Genomic DNA, 22,412 nt, shown 5'->3' with positions numbered 1-22,412 from the left:
TAGAGTTCACCAATTTAAGGGTGTCCAAATTTCCAAAAGCACTCATAGTGGGATCTTACTAATGTTCACTTAGGTCTCCATCAACCTCTTGTTGAAAACGAAGTAAGCCATTCAATTTTCTTTTGCCTTCTTCAATTGCCTTTGAAACAAAGCCATGTGATGCACTGTTCTAAGTCAACTCATTTGGCTTATTACAACAATTTCAGATCACTAAATTCATTACTAAATTGATTAATAATCGATTAGATGGATTAAAACTATTGCAAATCTACAAATTTTTTTTTAGTGATTGCTATATCTATTAGATACCATTCTTGCCACCAATTAAATCAAAATCTTTGTAGATCATTTTGTACCAAAAGGAGAAAAAAAAAAAAAAAAAAAAAAGAGGAGGGGGGGGGGGGGGGGGGGGGTTGTTATTTCTTGTTGCCTTTATTTTCTTGTTTCTATTCCTCTTTTTTTATCCCTTCCGGCAAGGCCAACGTCACAAGCGAATGCAGCCCATATGCAGAGATGAATGTTTTGTTCTTTCTAAGCTTTTTCAAACCAAGCGAAGTGACAACACGAGATAAAGAAAATGGTGTTTCCATTGTACACTGTTTCTTATCTCTATGTTGGTTTTCCACATTTATGAGATTGATCATTTTTACATATATATTGCATTCTACATGTGTGTTCATTGGGATATTTGGGAACACATTATATATAAAAATTTCAATTTTTCTTTTATCCTTCACCTGACTTTTTTCTATTTATCGGAATATATTAAAAGATATATAAATTTAATATTCACACGCACAATCATACAATCACAGTATAAAATAAAGAAAATAAATTAAACATAAGATTTATATAATTCAACTATAAAATCTACATAAAAAAAATTTATTATGATAAAAAAGAGTAAAATACAATCACATAGAATTCTCTAAACTCTAACTCCAATTTATTTTCTCAGAACTCTAATAATATTTTTGAAAATACATAGATAATGCAATATTTAAATTAGTTTGTGCCTTTCGCTACCACTATATATCTCACAATATGTTTTATTTGAGTTACAATACAAATATTTTCGAACCAAATTAAAATTTAAGTCTATAAAATATATTCAAAATTTAAGTCACAGGATGTTTGGAAAGGAGCTATATAGCAAGGAATCGTCCATCCCATATCTAGTTTTAGGTTAGTGGATAAAAATGTACGTGCTCTAAAAGTTACAGTTAGTGGATAGATTAGAAATTGCCAAAAAGGTAGGGAAGGGATGAGGACGAAGTTTTGTAATCTATGGTCGCTATCTGGTTTTAGGCTTCTGCTTTTGCAACCCAACTATATATATTTTGTATTTGCTCATTACTTGTTTGAAATTATGGACTACCAAATATCTGAAAGAGGTAAGCAGAAAAGGTTTATATTCCATGATTCATCAAAATCTAAAGCATGTTTTGGCTTTATATATAAAAATGAATAGCTTTTCAAGTTCAAATATATATCTTCAACACCGAAAAGACTTACAGAAGAGAACGTTTTTCAAAATCTCACAACCATCTCTTAATTTCCCCACTACTTCAAACAATTAAGATGTAAAATTTTATATTATATCTGTAACTTTTATATTATGAGATGAACGTTTAATTATTAATCTAATGACTATGAAATTCAAGTGTTAATTGAATAGATTATAGATGTTTGATGATAGTGGGATTTAAAACAGTTGTTTGTGCGATATGGCCAACTGAGTATATATAATTGCTGCAATTAACATGGAATGGATCCATTTGGGTATATAAACAGTTGTACTTTTCAAGGGCTGACTTCAATTGTAGCATGGGAGACATTCATCAGGAAAGAATTCAGCTTTGACCCCAAATTATGGCTCAAAATGGCCCTTTTAAGCTAACCTCATGCCTCAACTATAGATACCGTCATGATGCGATTTTCATGAATACTTTCCCCCATTTCCATATGAGTCCACTATTGCTGTATTACAGAAGGGAAAGTGGAGGACTGTAAGTTAGGAAACTGGCAGCATCATCATCTCACCTGCCCACCTATGTGGATGATTACATCACAACCCATTTCCATAAAAATGGGTTTTTCACTTGCCGTCTCTCACCGTTCAACTCCTTAGAACTCATCATGATTATGATTTTACTCTTGATCGAGTGCTTCTCGTTGGGGCTGCGTGGCACCACTAGACTAGAGCTAGCCCGCGTGCTCGCTTGCTAGCCACCCATATGGAGTCAGATTCATCCGCGTGGCATAACAAAATTGATTGGTTCCATTCAGAAATTAAACAAAATATTTTCTTAGCCATATTATTAGAATCAATATATATCTATCTAGCCATGCAATTTTTGTTATATTTGACCTAAACACTTAGGTTTTGCCAATTAGAGTATTTTTTTATTAATTTTTTTTATAATTTTTAAAAGTGTTTAAAATGACTAGACTTGAATTTGAATTCCCCTCTGTTGTGAAAGAAGAGATGAACACCTACTTCTTATACATTATTACTCTATTTATAGGTTTTCATTAAATAAAAAAAAAGGTTCTGAATTGATTGATCCGTCGTAATATACTTAATTAAAAGATAAAATAGCTTAACCCTCCAATTTGGTACTGTCATGGATCATTAGTGAATGAATATTGTTGTTAGCTGTGGAATTAACAATCTTCTTTGAGTTTGAAGATGAAGTAGACTAGATGAATGAGAGAACAAAATCCCATTTAGAGAAACAAAATGGACGATCGATGCTTACATATAATTAACTAAATCACTGCATAATTAATTTTGATAGATAGCCATTAATGGGGTGACAAATGCCCACATTTGAGCATACACCAAGTGTACGGGGAGGCTTCTTTTACCGAAGATTCTTCAAGAGTTCTCCATGTATATATGTACACAAAACTAAAGGAATTAGTATACAAACAATGCTACAGAAACATAGATCAAAAGTTGCTTAGAAGTGCTTACTAAATTAATTAAGAAATTAGAGTAAAAGAATAGATTAATTTAGCTCTCCCTCACTGGTCATTCTTCTTCTTCTGTTTTGCTATTACTTTATAGACGTGAAGAAAGGAAAAGAATAAACAAAAGCAAAGTGCAATGAGGCAGATAGTGACAGAGATTAGAGAGTTACCATACTCAATTGATTTAAAGGGCACACTCATCAATATATAGAAATGTAGGATAGCTGCCTATTCATGATCCGACAACTAAACATAGGCATCCTCCATTGCCCTTCCATTCGTAGGCAATGGTTAAAAAAGAAACAAACTTTATTTCAATAATAAATTAAGTGAAACCCCTCGATCTCCCTCCACTAATGTCAGTCTCAAAAACTCATCCCTTAGAGTGCTTGTGATGACCCCAAAACCCAACACTAACCATATTGGTGTGAATAATGAGTGAACTAGCTGGCTTTTCTTCATGCTTCCACAATACATATTCATATATTGCTCATTTTTCTAGTATTAACGCTTGCTTCTATACAGTATATAATACAGTACCCTCCATAACTACATTTGTAGGCTCATTAGTCAACTCGAATAGCACACAGATCCCTGCTTCCCTTTTAATGCCCAAATCTGAATGCAAGATCCATCGATAGTAGAGATTTTGATACAACTTGACAAGTGGTAATATGAATTCGAAGCATGTACTGATCATACATATATGTAGTGTGTTACGTTCACAGCTTAAACTGGCGTATTTGGAGTGTTCTTCTTTAAAATCAATGTCTTAATCAATATATTTTGACAACCCTTTGTTTCAAATTTCTTGTGTGAACTGATCTTTAACTTTTTCTTACTTTTTATGCATACCCTGCAGCCCTAACACCTTTTAAACCAATCAGTAAAGGGTCCTTTTATTGGCAGAGAAGAAATGTTTCTTGAAGACAGCCACTCAAAACAATTGGCAGAGCTGCAGCCAATAGTTTGGTTTGGATGCATTTGCCAGATTCAGTGTAAGCGCCTTATAATTATAAAATCACTATCTAAATAAGTAGTCTAAGTATAATAAATTGGCATGGATGGCATTTTTTGATCTAATTAGTGGTATATTTGAATCTTCTAGTGTTGATTTTTAACATGATTTTGATTAAGCTATTAGAAGATCCAAATGAATAAGTAGAATCACATCACATAATTAAATGGACTATCCACTTACTGTTATGAATAATGATTTATATGAAACTAATGTGATTAATTAATCATGTATGAACAATAAGAGAAGATCTCAATTTGACCACAATATTTTTAGCCTGCGATATCATTGAAGATCTAACCTAACATTATAATACTATATGATCACCATCTTTAGGGGTGGTCCATGAGTACATTTGCCCATCTTAAAAAGGACATGTATACTCAATCGAAATTATTTCTCAATTTCAAACATTTTCTTTTTATTGTTCAACGTCTCTTCCAAACTTTCATTAATTTATAATTAAAGTTAAATTATTAGATGCACTTAGTGTAATTTCACTTATAAAGTAATAGACTCTATTTTCTTAATTTAATTTCTAATTTTGATGCCAAATTCATGACATCATTACCTATATTATTATTTTTTCTTTTTTCCCTTTATGATAAAAAAATCTTTGCTGGGGGATTAATAATTCAATATAAACAAACATATTTATAGAAAAAGATTAGGTTATAAAAGTTTAAAAGGAAAAAGCCAATAATGATATGCTTGACCCCTCGCCCTCGAATGTACATGGATGGAAAGCTAGCTGAGGAAAGAAAAAGTGTTACTCTCCGTCCAAACACTATTACTATCTTTTTACCGACTGATATAATATTGATTTATAAATAATTATTAAAAAAAAAAACTCAAGTGTAACTCCACGCGCTTATATGAATCCGTGGTGTTAAACCATGAGAGACAAAACAGTAAAAGAATATATATAGTAAGATAAAATTTAAAAAAAATCAATCACGCACTACGAGTGCGTGAGTGTTACAAATTTGAAACTATTTGAAATTGCTATTGCCTATTTGTGATGCTCTTCTCAACATCCCACGAGCCTCAACTCCATACTTAGCAATTTCTTGCTTCTCTTTTATCCTTGTCCCTGATCTGCAATTCCACTCTTCAATAATTTCTACCTCTGTTTATCCTTTAGATTCCTCTCGTTTCCTTCCTTCCAATCACCACATCAACACTGCCCACCACCCAGTTGTTTCTTGAACGCAATTGCAATTAAAGATTCGATATGGCTGTGGAAACTTGGCTTATAAAAGTGAAAACTGCAATATCCCACGGCTTCGATTCAGTCATAACCTCGGCGCCCATACCAAAAGCTTCAATGAAGTCCAACGTTGGGGTTTTATCTTTTGAGACCGCTGGACTTATGTCGAAGCTCTTACATCTATGGCAATCGCTCTCCGATAAGAACATAAGTCGCTTGCGAAATGAATCCATCTCTCTCGAAGGTGTTCGGAAGATTGTATCCAACGATGAGTCGTTCCTTCTCGGCCTCGCATGCGGAGAAATGGCTGAGAATCTAAGGTTCGTTGCTAAAGCCGTCTCTAGATTGAGCAAGCGATGTGGGGACTCTAATCTCTCCCTTTTTGAACGTCTCTTTGATGACTTTGCCAACTCTGGTCGCGATACTAATTGCTGGGTCTTGAATTACAAAGAAATGGAAGCTAAGAACAAGAAGATGGACAGGTACGTGACCGTCACAGCCACACTATATAAAGAGATGGAAGAGCTATCCTTTTTGGAGAATGGATTAAGAAAGGCCTTGCAGTGTAGTGAACATGAGTCGACAGCGAAAGAGCAGAAGATTATGGATCTTCAACAGAAGATATTCTGGCAGAGACAGCAGGTCAAGTATCTGAAGGAGAGATCCCTTTGGAATCGAAGCTTCGATGGTGTTGTCTCGATGCTTGTGAGGTCTATCTTCACTGTTTTAGCAAGGATCAAGCTAGTTTTTGACATAGGACATGGGTATCCAACTTCTCTACCTCGCAGTCTTTCTGCTTCTGCAACTATCCACCCGACCGAAAACCATGGTACTTGTAGCTTTGTGGCAGGGTCATTAAAGAGCTCAAAACTAGAAGGAAATAAAGATTTCGCTAATGGGTTTTTCGAGACAAATTCGAAGCTGCTAAAGCCACCGGAAACTACGCTTGGTGCGGCAGCTTTTGCTCTACACTATGCGAATTTGATTATAGTTATGGAGAAGATGATCAGGTCACCTCAACTAGTTGGTGTCGATGCAAGAGATGATCTCTACTCCATGCTACCAAACAGTATAAGGTCTTTGCTAAGGGCTAGATTGAAAGGAGTAGGATTCTCGGCGAGCGATCCAGTTCTCGCCGGAGAATGGAAGGATGCTTTGGGGAGGATACTGGGATGGCTGTCACCTTTAGCACATAATATGATTAAATGGCAAAGTGAAAGGAGCTTTGAGCAGCAAAATTTGTTGCCAAAAACCAATGTTCTTCTCTTGCAAACGCTATTCTTTGCAAACAAAGAGAAGACAGAAGCTGCCATTACAGAACTTTTGGTGGGATTGAATTATATATGGAGGTTTGAAAGGGAGATGACTGCTAAAGCCTTATTTGAATGCTCCAACTTCAATGGACTCCTTAATTCAAAGAGTTCCAGCTAGAGGGAGATGGTTTCTTTTCTTTCTTTTCTTTTTTATAAATTTTTGTTTCAAAGTTCATCATGTTTGATCTTTAGATTAAACAGAGTTACGTTTCAGATTTTTGAGGGTTTGTCTTCCACCTGACCCCGATCTGTATATGGCAATGTAGATGAGTATATGTACATGATATGATTTCAGTAATCTTTCATTTTCAATCAGTTGCTCGGGTTTTCAATCATATAATTATATGCAACCGCGTGAAAGCAGTAGCTTTGAATATTATTATTGAATTCTGATACCTATAATCGAATCGAATCAAGATTCTGTTTCAAGCTCTTATTTTGTGTGGTTAGTTTTATTAATTAATATATAATTTTCCATGGAAATACGGTTTCTGATATAAAGTCATAAACTAACCTACATAGAGAAGCAGTTAGATATATCAATTGTCAATGGGTCCTCCACATTCCTTAGATTTAAGGTCACGCTGCTTTATCATCACATTGGAATCTTTGTATACTTGATCATGCATGATGCAAGGATAAACTATCTCCTATACCTAAATTAAAAGGTAAAGGACTTATATATAATTTCAGCTATATATATACATATATTATTTATTTTATAAATAAAATGAATATATAATAGGATAACTACATATGTGAATGAGATTAATTAAACGTAAATATATCACACATCAAAAGATTAATGACAGAATTTAAATTTGAAACTTCATAGACTAAATGAGCTTCTTTGTCATCTAAATTAACCATTTGAAGGCTTTTCTTATAATTATTATTATTTGTTTTATGTGTACAAAATTGGGTTGAGTGATGTGATTACCTTCACAATCTCAAAATTAATTACTAGGACTAGTTGGTTGTTTAACATATCTTGCAGGAATTAATACCAGGACAAACCCCACACTTGTATCATCCACAATGCTTTTTTCTTCATTTGTTTATGGTATTATTTCATTTGAGCTTACAGCTTGTGGTGCCTTTTTAGGACTTTCCTAAATTTTTTTCTGTAAATGTTGTCAAATTTCTCACTTTTGCTCCCCACCATATTATTATCCCTTTTGCCCACCTCACGTACCCTTTTTCAATCTTATTGTATGTCAATTTCCTTAAAAGCCCCATATGTTTTGGCTAATTAAAGATGAAAATGTATTTGAGTTTAGATATATGTGATATAACTCCTCAAAATATATATAATTAATCTAGTAACTCTAGTTTTTGAATAGTTCATTAGTCCAATGATATTTAATGGCTCAATTATGAGATTCTTTCAGTCGGTTCAACCATTATAAAATCCACTCAATAAAAAAAAAGAATCTTAATTAAAGATAAGCAATAATTATGCATTATAAATAGAAATAAATTCCTATTATTATGCTAATTGATAATATCTATATAATTACATAGTTGACTTATCAAAATTATTCATTGTCCATATTCTATATAAAGATAATATATCATTTATTAAGGTATGTTCTTTTTCCTTATTAATCTAATATATTTTTTCTCTGATATCAGTTCTAATTTGAGTGTCGAGGAGTTTTCACGTTCCGATAGATCTCTGACTCATTTATTTTCTATTTTACAGTCTATATCCATAAAAAATTTTCGTGAACCGCACCATTATGAATTTCCTAATTAATTAAGGACCACACTTAAGTGATCAAATTAAATATCGGTATCATATATGTGGTCAGCAGCTTGATGGAAGGGAGGCCAGGGAATAAGCCGCTTCATAATTCCCTAACCCAAAAGATTTGCAGAAATCGTTATCTGTAATAGTATTCTGGAAAAGCACCAAGGTGCCTAAACAGAATTCTATGCGTGTGGTCCACGGATGAATTTGGAGACCAAGATCCAACAGGTCCCCACCCATACCCGAGACAGGACAGCTGGGCTGGGTACCCATTACCAAACACTACTCTGGAGTGAGCCTGGGCTTTACAGTGTTTGCCAGAACATGTAAAATGTCACCCATTCGGCTTGCTTGTGATGCAAATTAAGCCCTTTTCTTGACGCTTTATTAGACCATCCAATTAATCTTTGAAACTAGCTATACCCCCTTTTACTCTGAAAGGAAAATTGGAAATTGTTGTCCGGCGATTACTGCTCCTATTACTTTCCATCAAGATTCAAGATGGCAGAATTTCTCCAGGGACTGGATAACAATATAGGCCCCATCAGCTAGCGCTACAATGCCATCAGAATCCAGTGAGCTTTAATTTTGGACATATTTATAAAAAGTTCTCTCTTTATTTTTATTATTTTTATTTTTTAATAATTAATTTAACAATTATTTTTAATGCACACGTTGATAAAATAACTGATAGGATCTAAATATTTAAAATATAAAAAAGAATTTAAAATTCTAATAAAATTTTAATGATCTAAAACTAAAAAATTCGATTAATGAAAAACAAACTAAATACTCATGCGGATAAAAAAAGAGAATTACTATAATGTTTTTTTTATTATATATATAATTGAAGTAATTAATCTAAAAGCAAAATTCGACAAAAAGATTCCTAAAATGAGCAAGAAACGATGAATCTCAACCCTAATCAGAAAGAAATTTTAAAATACAACGATCTCATGTAATCAATAATTAAAATCTATAGATTATGCGTAAGACTGTTGGATAGAATAATCTCTCTATTCAGAGCCTAGTATTCATCTTATCACCCTTTACGATCGGATTTCTCTTAACCAAGAGTTCACGATCAGCGTTCTTAAAATCGAACGTGCACGAGTGCTCTTTAGGGAAACGGTGAAACCCACAGAAGACCTTCCTGCAGCGGCACGCGAACCCTGTGAAACCCACCTTCTTATTGCAACTCTCACATCTATTCTTTAAGGTTGAACCTGAGGCAATTGTCGTATCCGTTTCTTTGGTCTTGGTTGATAAAGTTTGGTGGGTAACAATTGGTGTAGCTGCTGGGTTGATAGACTCATTCGATTTAGCAATTAGCTCCTCTTTGATATAATCGTTGTAGCACTTGGAGCAGAGGTTATAGTTCTCTGCTGTGCCAAAGAAGCCGCAGCCCTTAGCACACATTGGATTACATGTGCTTTTCTGCGAATCCATATCCTTTCTTGTTCTTGCGGTGATTATGATTTATGAAGACGATACCTGAGAGCAAGAAAGATCTCTAAACTTCTTCTTGTTGTTGTTGTTCTTGATTTTGAGATTAGAATTGATGAATTGTTTAGGATATGTGTTTATTCGACTCAAGCGTTTATTATATTTATAGAAAAAAGGGAAGGGATTTGTTTATTTATATTTCAGTCTTGGGGTTGGATTTGAAGTTCAATTCCTGAGAGGAAAAGCTGCTGTATGTCCTGGAATCTTCTCTGGAGCAGATTTCAGTTTCCTAATCGAACTGCATTAGGGAAATCGGAAAAGCTCTCGAATAAGGAATAAACAATCTCTTTTCATTTAATTGGAATCGTTAAGCGTAATTAATTAATGATACTACTTTTCAGATGTTTAAAAAAAAAAAAGTTTTCATTAAATAAACATATAATAGTTTGATAGCAAAAAAAAAAAAAAACTTTCGTATTATTATAATTTTTCATAAATAAAATAATTTTATTTATAAATGAAATTCAAGATTTATGGAGACTGCCTTATGCTCTGTTTTCATGCTGAATAATGGAAGGTCCCAAAACTTCTGCGGACAAAGAGTGAAGTGGGTTAGCTCATGGAGATTGTTTTGTTGTTGGAATCATCACCTGCTAATTGTTCCAATCATAGCTCAACTGAAAGTTTTTGTTTTTGTTTTTGTTTTACCCTATAAAGTTTTTGGTTTATGATTGACAATGTTCGAAAATGGCTCTGCAAATTAAGAGATCATGTAGACTTCAAATTTGTGATCATAAATCATTATGGCTGGGATCATGTCTGAGCTGAACCACTTGAGAGGAGTTGCAACAGAAGATGCTCAATTGTTAGCTGCGAAGGAAAGCCTTTCATGCTCAATGAGTGTTGTTTTCATTTTATTTGTTGATTTTTAATTAAATTTATTTGTATTTTTATTTTGAAGAAAAAGGAAGGAAGCAATGATAAGACAAAGTAAAGGAAGGGTAAATGGGTTTTTTCTTTAATATTCGAGTCAAAGATCATATTAATTATTTCACAGAGCTTTAACAGAGAAATAAATGGAAGAACCATTGCATTAATAGTGGCAAAAGTTGGAAAAATTTTAATGAGTTTTTGACAATATAAACATTATTTGTTAATAAAGGCAATATGCGTAAATTAAATTATAAATATCTTAAATAATATTTACATCAAATTTAAGTTGAATTCCAATTTTATGTGCTACTCAGTATTAAATTTATTTATATAAATTATTAATTAAATATAAAATATATATTTTTATAATAATATTTATTTTTATATATTATATTTTAAATAAATAGAATATAAATATTTTATAAAATTATTAAAATTTTTAAATATAAATTATTAATAAAAAATATATTTTGTCAATCAAAGAATAATCTAATGGGTCTTACATGATCAAATTATTCACCTTTATAGTAAGAAAGAGAGAGAGAGCTACTTACTATATAAATTATTAAATAGAATACATAAATTTAAATGGTTTAGGTATTATAAGTTTAATAATGATTGAATTTATGATGCACTTAAATAATGTATAATAAAATTTAAAATAAAATTTAAATATTAAAAATATTAATTAAATTTAAATTTAAAATAAAATAATTTTCATAAATGCTTTATTGTTGTTATCCTAATTTGGAATCCATATGAGAAAGTTTTCAATAAATTTCACCGCTTCTCTAAAGAGCACTTATACACATTTGATTCTGAGAATGTTGATCTTGGTTGAGCTAAGTATGATGGTCAAAGGTTGAATGCTAGGCTTTAAATAAGACTCGAATTTTTTGCCCTTTTCTATTTTCTCCCGTTTACAAACTGAAATTTTATAAAAATTCAACTAAATTGAACTTTTTTTTTAATATCAATTTTCATTTTATAAAAAGAAATTCAATTTTTTTAATTTAAAAAAATTAATTAAAAACATAAATCAAATAAAATTATATAAAAATTTAGTTGATTTTTTTTTATTATAAATAATCTATTCCAATGAAATTTTTTAGAAATTCTTTATGAATTTCAAATTCTTATTTATGAAGGGATGGGAGAAGTGGGAGGGGAATGGGGATAATAGTAATTTTGGAATTAAAATTTATTTTTATAATCGATTTTAATATCAAGTATATTTATGAAAATTTATATTTAATTTAAATGAAGATATTATTCTATAAATGAAATAAAAATCATGATATAATTATTTTTTTAAATAAAAAATAAATAAATTTGTAATTTTTAATAAATTTAAAGAGAAATTATAATTTATCTCAAATTTTAGTATTTTAACTGTTATACGTTATTTTTTTTTATAAAAATATCAAAGCCGTTGGATAATGGAATCGTTCTTCTTCCGTAATTTAATCATCTTTTCAATTTTATTAACGATTATTTTTTATCAATTAAATAACATATTAAAAATATATTTACAGAAATATTCAAATTTGAATGATCTAAAACCAAAAATATTCAATTAATGAAAAAACAAATAATATGCTTATGAAGATAGATAAAAAAGGATTACTTTAATGTTTTATACAATGATCTCATGCAATCAATAATCAAAATCTATACTTTTTCAGAGCCTAGTATCCATCTTATCACCCTTGATGATCGGATTTCTCTTAACCAAGAGTTCACGATCAGCGCTCTTGAAATCGAACGTGCACGAGTGCTCTTTAGGGAAGCGGTGAAACCCACAGAAGACCTTCCCGCAGCGGCACTCGAACCCTGTGAAACCCACCTTCTTATTGCAACTCTCACATCTATTCTTTAAGGTTGAACCCGAGGCAACTGTCCTATCCGTTTCTTCGGTCCTGGTTGATAAAGATTGGTGGGTATCAATTGGTGTAGCTGCTGGTTTGACAGACATACTCGATTTAGCAATTAGCTCCTCTTTGATATAGTCGTTGTAGCACTTGGAGCAGAGGTTATAGTTCTCTGCTGTCCCAAAGAAGCCACAGCCCTTGGCGCACATTGGATTACATGTGCTTTTCTGCGAATCCATATTCTTTCTTCTTCTTGAGATGATTATGATCTATGAAGACGATCCCTGAGAACAAGAAAGATCTCAAAATCTTCTTGGTGTGTGAGATTCGATGATGAATTGAATAGAATACGTGTAGCGTTTGTTATATATATAGAGAGAAGAGAAGGGATTTGTTTATTTATGTTTCAGTCTTGGAATTGGATTTGAAGTTCAAGTAAATTCCTGAGAGGAAAGGTTGCTGTATGTTCTGGAACATTCTCTGGAGGAAGTCCTTTCAACTTGCAATTGTAATGCAAAAAAAGGAGAAAAGTTCTCGAATAAGGATTTCTTTCCATTTAAATGGAATATGTTAATCATAATTAATTAATGATGCTAATAAATATATTAATCATTAAGCATTATTTTTCAGATGTTTTGCACATACCCATCCTAATTCACATTGAAGACTTACCTATACATAAAAAAGTTGCATGTATAATAATTATTGGGAGCAAATTATAAAATATATCGGTTTTGTGAATTTTAAATTCTCTATAATTTAAGAAAAAATTAATCATATTGTCTATTTTAATATGTCACTTTTTAAAAATTTTGTCTATAATTATTATTTTTTTTTTAATTTTATCCTTATTTATAATAAGTACAATAATTATTTATATAATATTTTAAAATTCACCTTAATATCTCATCATATATCTTTTAATTAGACTAAATAAATAATAATTTGTATTTTATTATAATTTAAATGATTTAATTACTTTATTAATCATTGCGAAAAAGATTTGAACGATAAATATAAATTGATATATATATATATATATATATATATATATATATATATGCATCTAGTATATTCAATAATTTTTCATTATTGAAATTATATAATTTATTATTATTATTATAACTAAAATAGAGCATTACTTGAAAAAGAAAAAAATAATTTTCATTAAATCAACACAAAATATAGATTTAAAATAAAAAAAAAACATATTATTATAGTTTTTCTAAATAAATTTAAGTTGAAGTGTTTATAATTAAAAAAAATAATGGTCATGAACAGAATATTTAAATTAATAAATTGACGAAAAAGGTGTTTCATTCGATGATAAATTGCAAAACCTTTTTATGTATCCAATCGAATAATCATAGTAGTTTGATCTATGAATAGAAATTATTAAACTAATAATGTAAGAAAAAAAAAAAAAAACACTAGCTGCACTTTTAATTTTCACAGCTCCTATGAAACGACATTGCTTTTAATAAATTTCCTCCATTTTTAATATTTATTAATTTTTTATTTATTAGTATATTTGTTAATTATTTTTTAAAATGAATAAATATTATTATTACCTTCACTTTGCTTTTAAAAAGAAACGATTCGAAAATTGCTTCTGGTTCAACCGTAAAGAATATACGTGGGAGTTGCAATAACAAGTCGGGTTTTGAGTAGAGGTGGAGCATTTGATTCAAATTGAATTGAATTAAATTATGAAAATTAAATTAATTAAATTTATAAATATTAAAAATTAAACTAAACTGAAATATTAGGAAAATTGAATTAAATTAAATCGAATCAAATAAAATTAAATTAACTGAATTTATAAATATTATTGATTTAGTTTGGTTTAATTTGAATAAATTATTTTGAGCTTTTTAATTTGATCTAATTTTCATATTTTTACCTTGATTTGGATTTGATTTTCACTTTGTTTCACATTTTTACCTTGATTTGGACCTTATTTTCCCCTAATTTGGTTTTGCTGAAATTGCTTTCCCAAAATCAAATCAAATTAAAATAACTTAGAATCTTAAAATCCAAAACTAAAATGAACCAAATTACCAAATAAAACAAACCAAATTATTGAATTAAATCAATTCGGTAGATTTATTTAGTTTGAACCTAATAGCCTTCTCCTCTAGAGTCAAATATTTTTGAATATATGATCCAATTAAGATAGTTTAATAATATATAATTAGATTTAAAATGATTTTAAATTTTTTTAATAAAAAAATACTCATACTGAATTCGAAGTTAAGTTTAAATTTTATGTGGTACAGTTACCAAATTCATTTTATAAATGATTAATTAAATATAAAATATATATTTTATAATAATATTTTTTTATATACTATATTTAAATAAATAAAATTTAAATATTTTATAAAAATATAAATTTTAAAAATATAAACTATTATTAAAAAAATATATTTTATGATCAATAAATAATCTTATTGAGATTATTCACTTTTATAGTAACGTTTTGCTTTGTACCTCACAAGTCATTATTCAGTTCATTATACTTCATTTTAATTATAAAAAATTAAAAAATATATGTTTTATATGAATTATTAATAAAAATATAAAATAAATAAATTCATATATATTATTTATATAATAATAATTAAATTTATTATGAATTTAAATAATTTATGATAATTTTTTTAAAATTTATAATAATTTAAATATTAAACATATTAATAAATTTAAATTTTAATTATATAAATTTTAAAAATATTTTATCCATTACCATCACTGAGTTTGAATGCCCTTGTGACAGAGGTTTTTTTTTGTTTTTTGCATGTTTCAACACTTAGACTTGGCCGTGGGCCAATTTCGTACTGGAATTGCCGATTTCGGTCAATCTTATAATTTGGACCAATTTCAATACTAAACCGTAATGATTTGGATTCGAAACGGTTACGACTTTAGATATTATCAAATTACAGTAAATATTTAGACATCTTTTATATAGTTTGTAATGCAAACAAATTAGAGGGGCCCAATATAAATTTTTTTCCTTAAAAAAAAATAATAAATTGAGTCATTTTTGTTTGCAATAGCCTATTCAAACCGATTCCAATTCAAGTTTAAGTAAGGAAAGACTATAATCAACTCCCTATATTCTAATTTCGAACTTGTTCATGAATACAGACTATTAACTCTATTTAATCCCGAGTTTGACTTAACCTATTCCAATCTGCTTTACGATCCAAATGAGTCTATCACCACTTCCCTAAAGAGCATTCATGCACATTCATTTTCAAAAACACTAATGGTGAACGCTTGGTTTAGCAAAATCCCATCGCCAAGGTGATAAGCTAGATTAGTGGCTATAAATAGAACCAAAATTCTTTGTTGCTTACACCATTTTGGAAACTCCTTCCTTTGATTCGAAAACTATAATTTTATAAAAATCTAATTTAATTAAGGATTGTGGTAATTTGAATTTTCATTCTTCCTTGGGAGAAGCATAGTGGCCTCTATTGCCACAGATATAACATCGATCAGTCTTGCGAGTACCCTGGCGTTTTCTCCCGAAATACCGAACTGATCTCTTTCCCTTTGGATGCTTAGAGGAGTATTTTTGACTGGGACACTTCTGTCGATGCTTCTTCTTCTTTGTTTTGCACACACAATTCTTCTCCTTGCATTTAATAGCCAAATGGGACTTTTGACATACATGCTTCAAAGTCTTGCTGTTATCAATAATATCCCTGAATAGCTTATGCTATTCACACATTTTTTCTAGGATTCATGAACAGACTAAGCAAAGGAATCCCCTTCTTGTCTACGAGCTTGCATTAGAAATACTCAGAAAGCAAGGACTTTCTTGTCCTCGTCCTCCTATTTTGAAGTCTACTCCACCTCCTGCACTACCAGTCGTACAACCATGTATGATGTTTTCTCCTGCTTCACATGAGGCAGACTTTCCTCCTTTGGCACAACAAACAGACCAGCAGACAAAGATCTCTACGAGACCTTTTGTATGCTCCACCAAGGTCGATGCTGAGGGTCAACCAGTCCCAATTACCCAAGCAGAAGAAGTATTAAACTAGCAAACGAAGAATGCAGCAGTCCAAAATAAGACACTGCAGCGTATTGATTCTAAAATTGATCAAGTCCTCACCAGAACTCACACTCTTGATCAAAAGGTGGATTCTTTCACCTTATTTGCCCAAAACATGTACAGGGACTTACAAGCCAAAATTACCCAATTAGATAAGGATCTCCGATCCTTAATTCAGCAAAGAAAGTTTGGTATGAAGTTCAATCAGAAAGAAGCAAAAATCAAAAGGCTGAAATAGCAGTTAGCCCAGGTTGAAGTTGATCTTCACAGACCACCCGAAACACCTATCCCTTATAGCCCATTCTCTCCACATAAGATACAAAATCCTTTCATAGCTATTCTTGCTCTAGCATATTCCCCATTCAGTTATGCTTTTGAACTATTGGGGCCAGGAGCTCCTCACCATACATACATAAATCGCACTAATGCTCAATGCCGCTTTCCTTTCCATAGGTACTCTCAGGGTAGAGCCCTTTTGTACTAAGCATGTATGTATAATAAAGAGACCGTCGCAATTCATATAATTACAGAGACATTTCTGATACACAGAATCCTCTGTAGAGGCAAGTGCAGAGTATACGTGTCACTGGCTATACATGTCTAATACACATTCTCAGGGTTTCAGGAGAAAGAGAAAGAGAATTAGAAAGCCATGGATTTAAGAACACATAGATTTTTATTTCTGAAGGCAAATTCTGATTAAAACTGAAAATGAGTCAAAACATGAACATTACAGCCTTACTTATGGCTGATCCTCCCCGACAACAGTCGACTTCCTCCCAAACGGGTCCAGCCCCTACTACAGATTCCACCAGTGGTACAACCACAGGTCCTGTTCCTGCTCAGGAACCCCAAGTGGAAATTCCAGATGATGAACAAGTGGAGTTAAATTTTGAGCTTCCAAATACCCAACAACAGTCTAAACCTAGCTCTGGTTCGTGGTTCACTTTAGATGACATCCATCCATCCAAATGGAGAGATCACCTTGTTGAGTTCAAAGCATGGTTAGACGTCCAAATGCTGAGAGAGGGAGCTGATTCGCATGCTGTTTTAAAAGAATTCTTTTCTAGAGCAATTGGATCCCTCCAAGACTAGTTTGCCTCCCTTGAAGATTACCAACCACTTGACTATTCTGCAAGCCGTTAATGCTATTTTCTTTGAGTTTCTAGGAGATGCCTCCTTGTATAATAAACAACTACGCCAGGAGTTTTTTTATATGTGCTATTGCTCTCTTAAAAGAGCTGATATTGAAAGACATTACTAAAGAATGGTTCAACATTATTATCTCCTTAATGAATTTAATGACATTAATCTCCATCACACATACATTGCCTCTCTTCCAGAAGAATTACAGCTAGAATTACACCGGTCTCTTGCAGCAACCAAAAAAGACATAAATACTATCTCAATTGGTGAAATCCATCAAATGACATTAGCTTACCTAGAAAAGATGTGTGAACGGCAGAAGCTGTTCATGGATATTATTAATAACAGCAAGACTTTGAAGCATGTATGTCAAAAGTCTCATTTGGCTATCAAATGCAAGGAGAAGAATTGTGTGCGCAAAACAAAGAAGAAGAAGCATCGACAGAAGTATCCCAATAAAAAATACTCCTCTAAGCATCCAAGGGGAAAGATATTAGTTCAGTATTTCAGGAGAAAACGCCAGGGTACTCGCAAGACTGATCGATGTTATATCTGTGGCAACAGAGGCCACTATGCAAAGAATTGTCTTAAAAATCCAAATAAGACATTAAAGCTCATACAACATATTCAACAAGCCTCCCATGTGTCTCTGGATAATGATGATGTTGAGTCACTGTTCTCGGAACAGGAAGGACCAGATGAAGAAACTATGTCTGCTCTTGGAGCAGATGATGATGACTTTGACCAACTCCAATTTCCATCCTTAGAAGACTCAGAGTCTGATTCTGAGGCCCATTACCCTTTCTATTTGGCCCAAAACATCCAGTCCAACTATTCTACTTATGGTCCAAACACTGTTCCCATACCTTTGGTTCCTTTACATATCCTGCCTAGGAAATATGAGAGACCCATTAATGTTATTGGGTTTCTAGACATAGGAGCTCACAAAAGCATGATGAACCCTGCCATCCTCCCTTCAGACCATTGGGTTCCACATACGGAGTACTTCAGAGCTGCAGATGAAAATGTTTTCAAGACAAATATGATTACCAAACACCCAATTGGTATTCAGTTTTTTTCTACCTGCATCCTATGGACCAAAATCATTGGTTTTGATCTTCCAGACAAGGACCTTCTTATTGGTTTTGATTTATACCAACAAGCGAAACATTTAAAGATCCTGCCTAAGGGATTGAAGTATAAGAGATAGTTTCAGCCTTTTACTATTCCTAAATTGTACTCCCTAACTGATGCCTCTTCGGAGTTTTAGGAACACAAAGAACTCTAGGCACGTTTTATATTGCATTCACAACTGTTAAAGTGTCATGGATGTTGTTTGTGGTAATTTGGAGCAGTGTGCGTGCATTAGCGTGCATGTGGTATGGTGTTGGATATGGACAGGACAGGTAAACACGGCTTGAGATCTTCACTGGGACCCGGTCCTTCGGGGTAGACACGGTTTGAGTTCTTCGCTGGGAACCCGTATTTGGTTTATTAAGAGAAAGTATGGCTTGAGATCTTCGCTGGCAGAGGTTGGATTAAGAGGATTGTATTGGGGATCAGCTTCTATATATGTATTGTTTGACATTATCGGGTGTGTGAGTGGTCCAAATTGCCTATTTGATTTGATTTGTATGAAATTTATGACGATGTTGCATTTCACTCAACAGGGTGCATTAGCTTTAGATAACTATAGAGATTATGGTTAAAATTGATATTTTATTCTCTGAGTCGAACGCTCATTTCTGTTCACCTTATTTTTCCAGGCTACAGGAGGAGATTTTTTTCAGAATAACTTGTTCCTTTCCTCGCAGGTTATGAAAAAATTACTTAACTGTATTATTATTGTCTAAATTTATAATTTAAAACTCCGCATGTACTAGTAGTAGCATTAATCCTGTCAGGGACTGTAAGAATTTAAGTTTTTATATTAATAAATGAAAAATTTTTATGAGTTTTAAATAGTTTGTAAATAATGTAACAGGGTTGAGCTGGGCTCCCCTAATTTTAGTTTCTGATAATTACTGGGCTAAGTTGGCCCGAAATAAAATTATAACAGTTTAATTTAAATTATTTTATATGCATATTGGGCCTAAATTGTGGGTCTAGTCATGGGTTGAGGAATAGTTAAGCTTACTACGGGCCTTAAGGGCTTTAAGCTGGCCCAGGTTCTAGTGCCGGTCCAGCCTATAGGTTGGATCGTTACACATATGCATTTCTTTTTAATGAAGATTCAGTAATCTGGATGGGCTACATAGTGGCATGCAGCTTCTCATAATTGGTTAACTAGACTTTTGGAATGAGTTGCTCAAGCTCATTTCTTGGAAGTTGTTTGGGTATTTAGACGATCATAGGAGTCATCTCGGTGTCAGCTAGAACTAACAAAGCATTGTTAGAAACAGAGGCTTGGGAAAGATCTAGTGCATGATCTTGTGATCGTTAGATAATCTGATGATGAAGAGTGTTTATCATAGATGATGTTACTTGCTCTGCTCCAGTGAGTTGTACTTGTACTTTCAAAGCAGTACAAAGATGTGAATCTCCCAGAGAGAGATTGTAGTTTGAGAAAAATGTAAGTACTACACTCCCAACATGTAGTGTAGTCAAACATGTCTCTATTACAACGTGTTCGTACTGTAAGAAATGAATATTTAGTAGTGAGACTTAGGCATTTACTGAAAGTCCTCTTCTGCTATGAAGGTTAAGGATGAATCTAACGGCTCCAAAATGAAGATGAGAGTATCCTTCTTGTCTCTATTTAGGGATTAATAAATGAGGAATCTCTAAGGTGACATACTGTTCAACAGTGAAGCTCTGGAGTGAAAAATTGATCAATCTTAAAAGCTTGAACATATTCTTTAGGAAGAGATCTCCTCGTAAATATAAAAGATCTAATACGTTCGATTTCAAGAGCGCTGATCGTGAACTCTTGGTTAAGAGAAATCCGATCATCAAGGGTGATAAGATGGATACTAGGCTCTGAAAAAGTATAGATTTTGATTATTGATTGCATGAGATCATTGTATAAAACATTAAAGTAATCCTTTTTTATCGATCTTCATAAGCATATTATTTGTTTTTTCATTAATTGAATATTTTTGGTTTTAGATCATTCAAATTTGAATATTTCTGTAAATATATTTTTAATATGTTATTTAATTGATAAAAAATAATCGTTAATAAAATTGAAAAGATGATTAAATTACGGAAGAAGAACGATTCCATTATCCAACGGCTTTGATATTTTTATAAAAAAAATAACGTATAACAGTTAAAATACTAAAATTTGAGATAAATTATAATTTCTCTTTAAATTTATTAAAAATTACAAATTTATTTATTTTTTATTTTAAAAAATAATTATATCATTATTTTTATTTCATTTATAGAATAATATCTTCATTTAAATTAAATATAAATTTTCATAAATCAAAACTTGATATTAAAATCGATTATAAAAATAAATTTTAATTCCAAAATTACTATTATCCCCATTCCCCTCCCACTTCTCCCATCCCTTCATAAATAAGAATTTGAAATTCATAAAGAATTTCTAAAAAATTTCATTGGAATAGATTATTTATAATAAAAAAAATCAACTAAATTTTTATATAATTTTATTTAATTTATGTTTTTAATTAATTTTTTTAAATTAAAAAAATTGAATTTCTTTTTATAAAATGAAAATTGATATTAAAAAAAAAGTTCAATTTAGTTGAATTTTTATAAAATTTCAGTTTCTAAACGGGAGAAAATAGAAAAGGGCAAAAAAAATTCGAGTCTTATTTAAAGCCTAGCATTCAACCTTTGACCATCATACTTAGATCAACATTCTCAAAATCAAATGTGTATAAGTGCTCTGTAGAGAAGCGGTGAAATTTATTGAAAACTTTCTCATATGGATTCCAAATTAGGGATAACAACGGTAAAGTATTTATAAAAATTATTTTATATTAAATTTAAATTCAATTAATATTTTTAATATTTAAATTTTATTTTAAATTTTATTATACATTATTTAAATGCATCATAAATTCAATTATTATTAAACTTATAATATCTAAACTATTTAAATTTATATATTCTATTTAATAATCTATATAGTAAGTGGCTCTCTCTCTTTCTTACTATAAAGGTGAATAATTTGATAATGTAAGACTCGTTAGGCTATTCTTTGATTGACAAAATATTTTTTTTATTAATAATTTATATTTAAAAATTTTAATAATTTTATAAAATATTTATATTCTATTTATTTAAAATATAATATATAAAAATAAATATTATTATAAAAATATATATTTTATATTTAATTAATAATTTATATAAATAAATTTAATACTGAGTAGCACATAAAATTCGAAGTCAACTTAAATTTGATGTAAATATTATTTAAGATATTTATAATTTAATTTACGCATATTGCCTTTATTAACAAATAATGTTTATATTTTCAAAAACTCATTATGTCACGACCCAACCTATGGGCCGAATCGGCACTAGGACCTGGGCCAGCCTAAAGCCCCCGAGGCCCGTAGTAAGCCTTAACTATTCATTAACCCAACTCTAAGGCCCATTGGGCCCAAATTCAAGAAAACAAACGGACAGAGTCCGGCCATAAAATGAACTTTCCAACGGGGAGTTTTCGACTCACCCGACTTGTAAACACGATAAACA

General features: G+C 31.2%; 3 protein-coding genes across 3 annotated transcripts; 1 reads left to right on the top strand and 2 right to left on the bottom strand.

The window, feature by feature from the left end:
* Window positions 1–4,933: 4,933 nt before the first annotated feature.
* LOC110670147 (protein PSK SIMULATOR 1) lies at window positions 4,934–6,832 on the top strand. The gene has a single exon (XM_021832102.2). It carries the CDS (start codon window positions 5,229–5,231, stop codon window positions 6,633–6,635), a length of 1,407 nt encoding a protein of 468 aa, XP_021687794.2. The 5' UTR covers window positions 4,934–5,228; the 3' UTR covers window positions 6,636–6,832.
* A 2,342-nt stretch (window positions 6,833–9,174) lies between these two features.
* On the bottom strand, window positions 9,175–10,079 carry LOC110670211 (putative zinc finger A20 and AN1 domain-containing stress-associated protein 8). Its single transcript, XM_021832188.2, has one exon. It carries the CDS (start codon window positions 9,717–9,719, stop codon window positions 9,291–9,293), a length of 429 nt encoding a protein of 142 aa, XP_021687880.2. The 5' UTR covers window positions 9,720–10,079; the 3' UTR covers window positions 9,175–9,290.
* Window positions 10,080–12,256: 2,177 nt separating this feature from the next.
* LOC110670205 (putative zinc finger A20 and AN1 domain-containing stress-associated protein 8) lies at window positions 12,257–12,947 on the bottom strand. Its single transcript, XM_021832179.2, has one exon. It carries the CDS (start codon window positions 12,757–12,759, stop codon window positions 12,331–12,333), a length of 429 nt encoding a protein of 142 aa, XP_021687871.2. The 5' UTR covers window positions 12,760–12,947; the 3' UTR covers window positions 12,257–12,330.
* Between the last annotated feature and the right edge of the window lie 9,465 nt (window positions 12,948–22,412).

This window comes from Hevea brasiliensis, chromosome 17 (genome assembly GCF_030052815.1).
Source record: "Hevea brasiliensis isolate MT/VB/25A 57/8 chromosome 17, ASM3005281v1, whole genome shotgun sequence".
Taxonomy (NCBI): domain Eukaryota; kingdom Viridiplantae; phylum Streptophyta; class Magnoliopsida; order Malpighiales; family Euphorbiaceae; genus Hevea; species Hevea brasiliensis.
This window is presented reverse-complemented; position numbering and strand designations above follow the sequence as displayed.

Excerpts from the sequence above, each read along its gene's own strand:
- LOC110670147 (XM_021832102.2), top strand. The coding sequence starts at position 5,229 with ATGGCTGTGGAAACTTGGCTTATAAAAGTGAAAACTGCAATATCCCAC.
- LOC110670211 (XM_021832188.2), bottom strand. The coding sequence starts at position 9,719 with ATGGATTCGCAGAAAAGCACATGTAATCCAATGTGTGCTAAGGGCTGC.
- LOC110670205 (XM_021832179.2), bottom strand. The coding sequence starts at position 12,759 with ATGGATTCGCAGAAAAGCACATGTAATCCAATGTGCGCCAAGGGCTGT.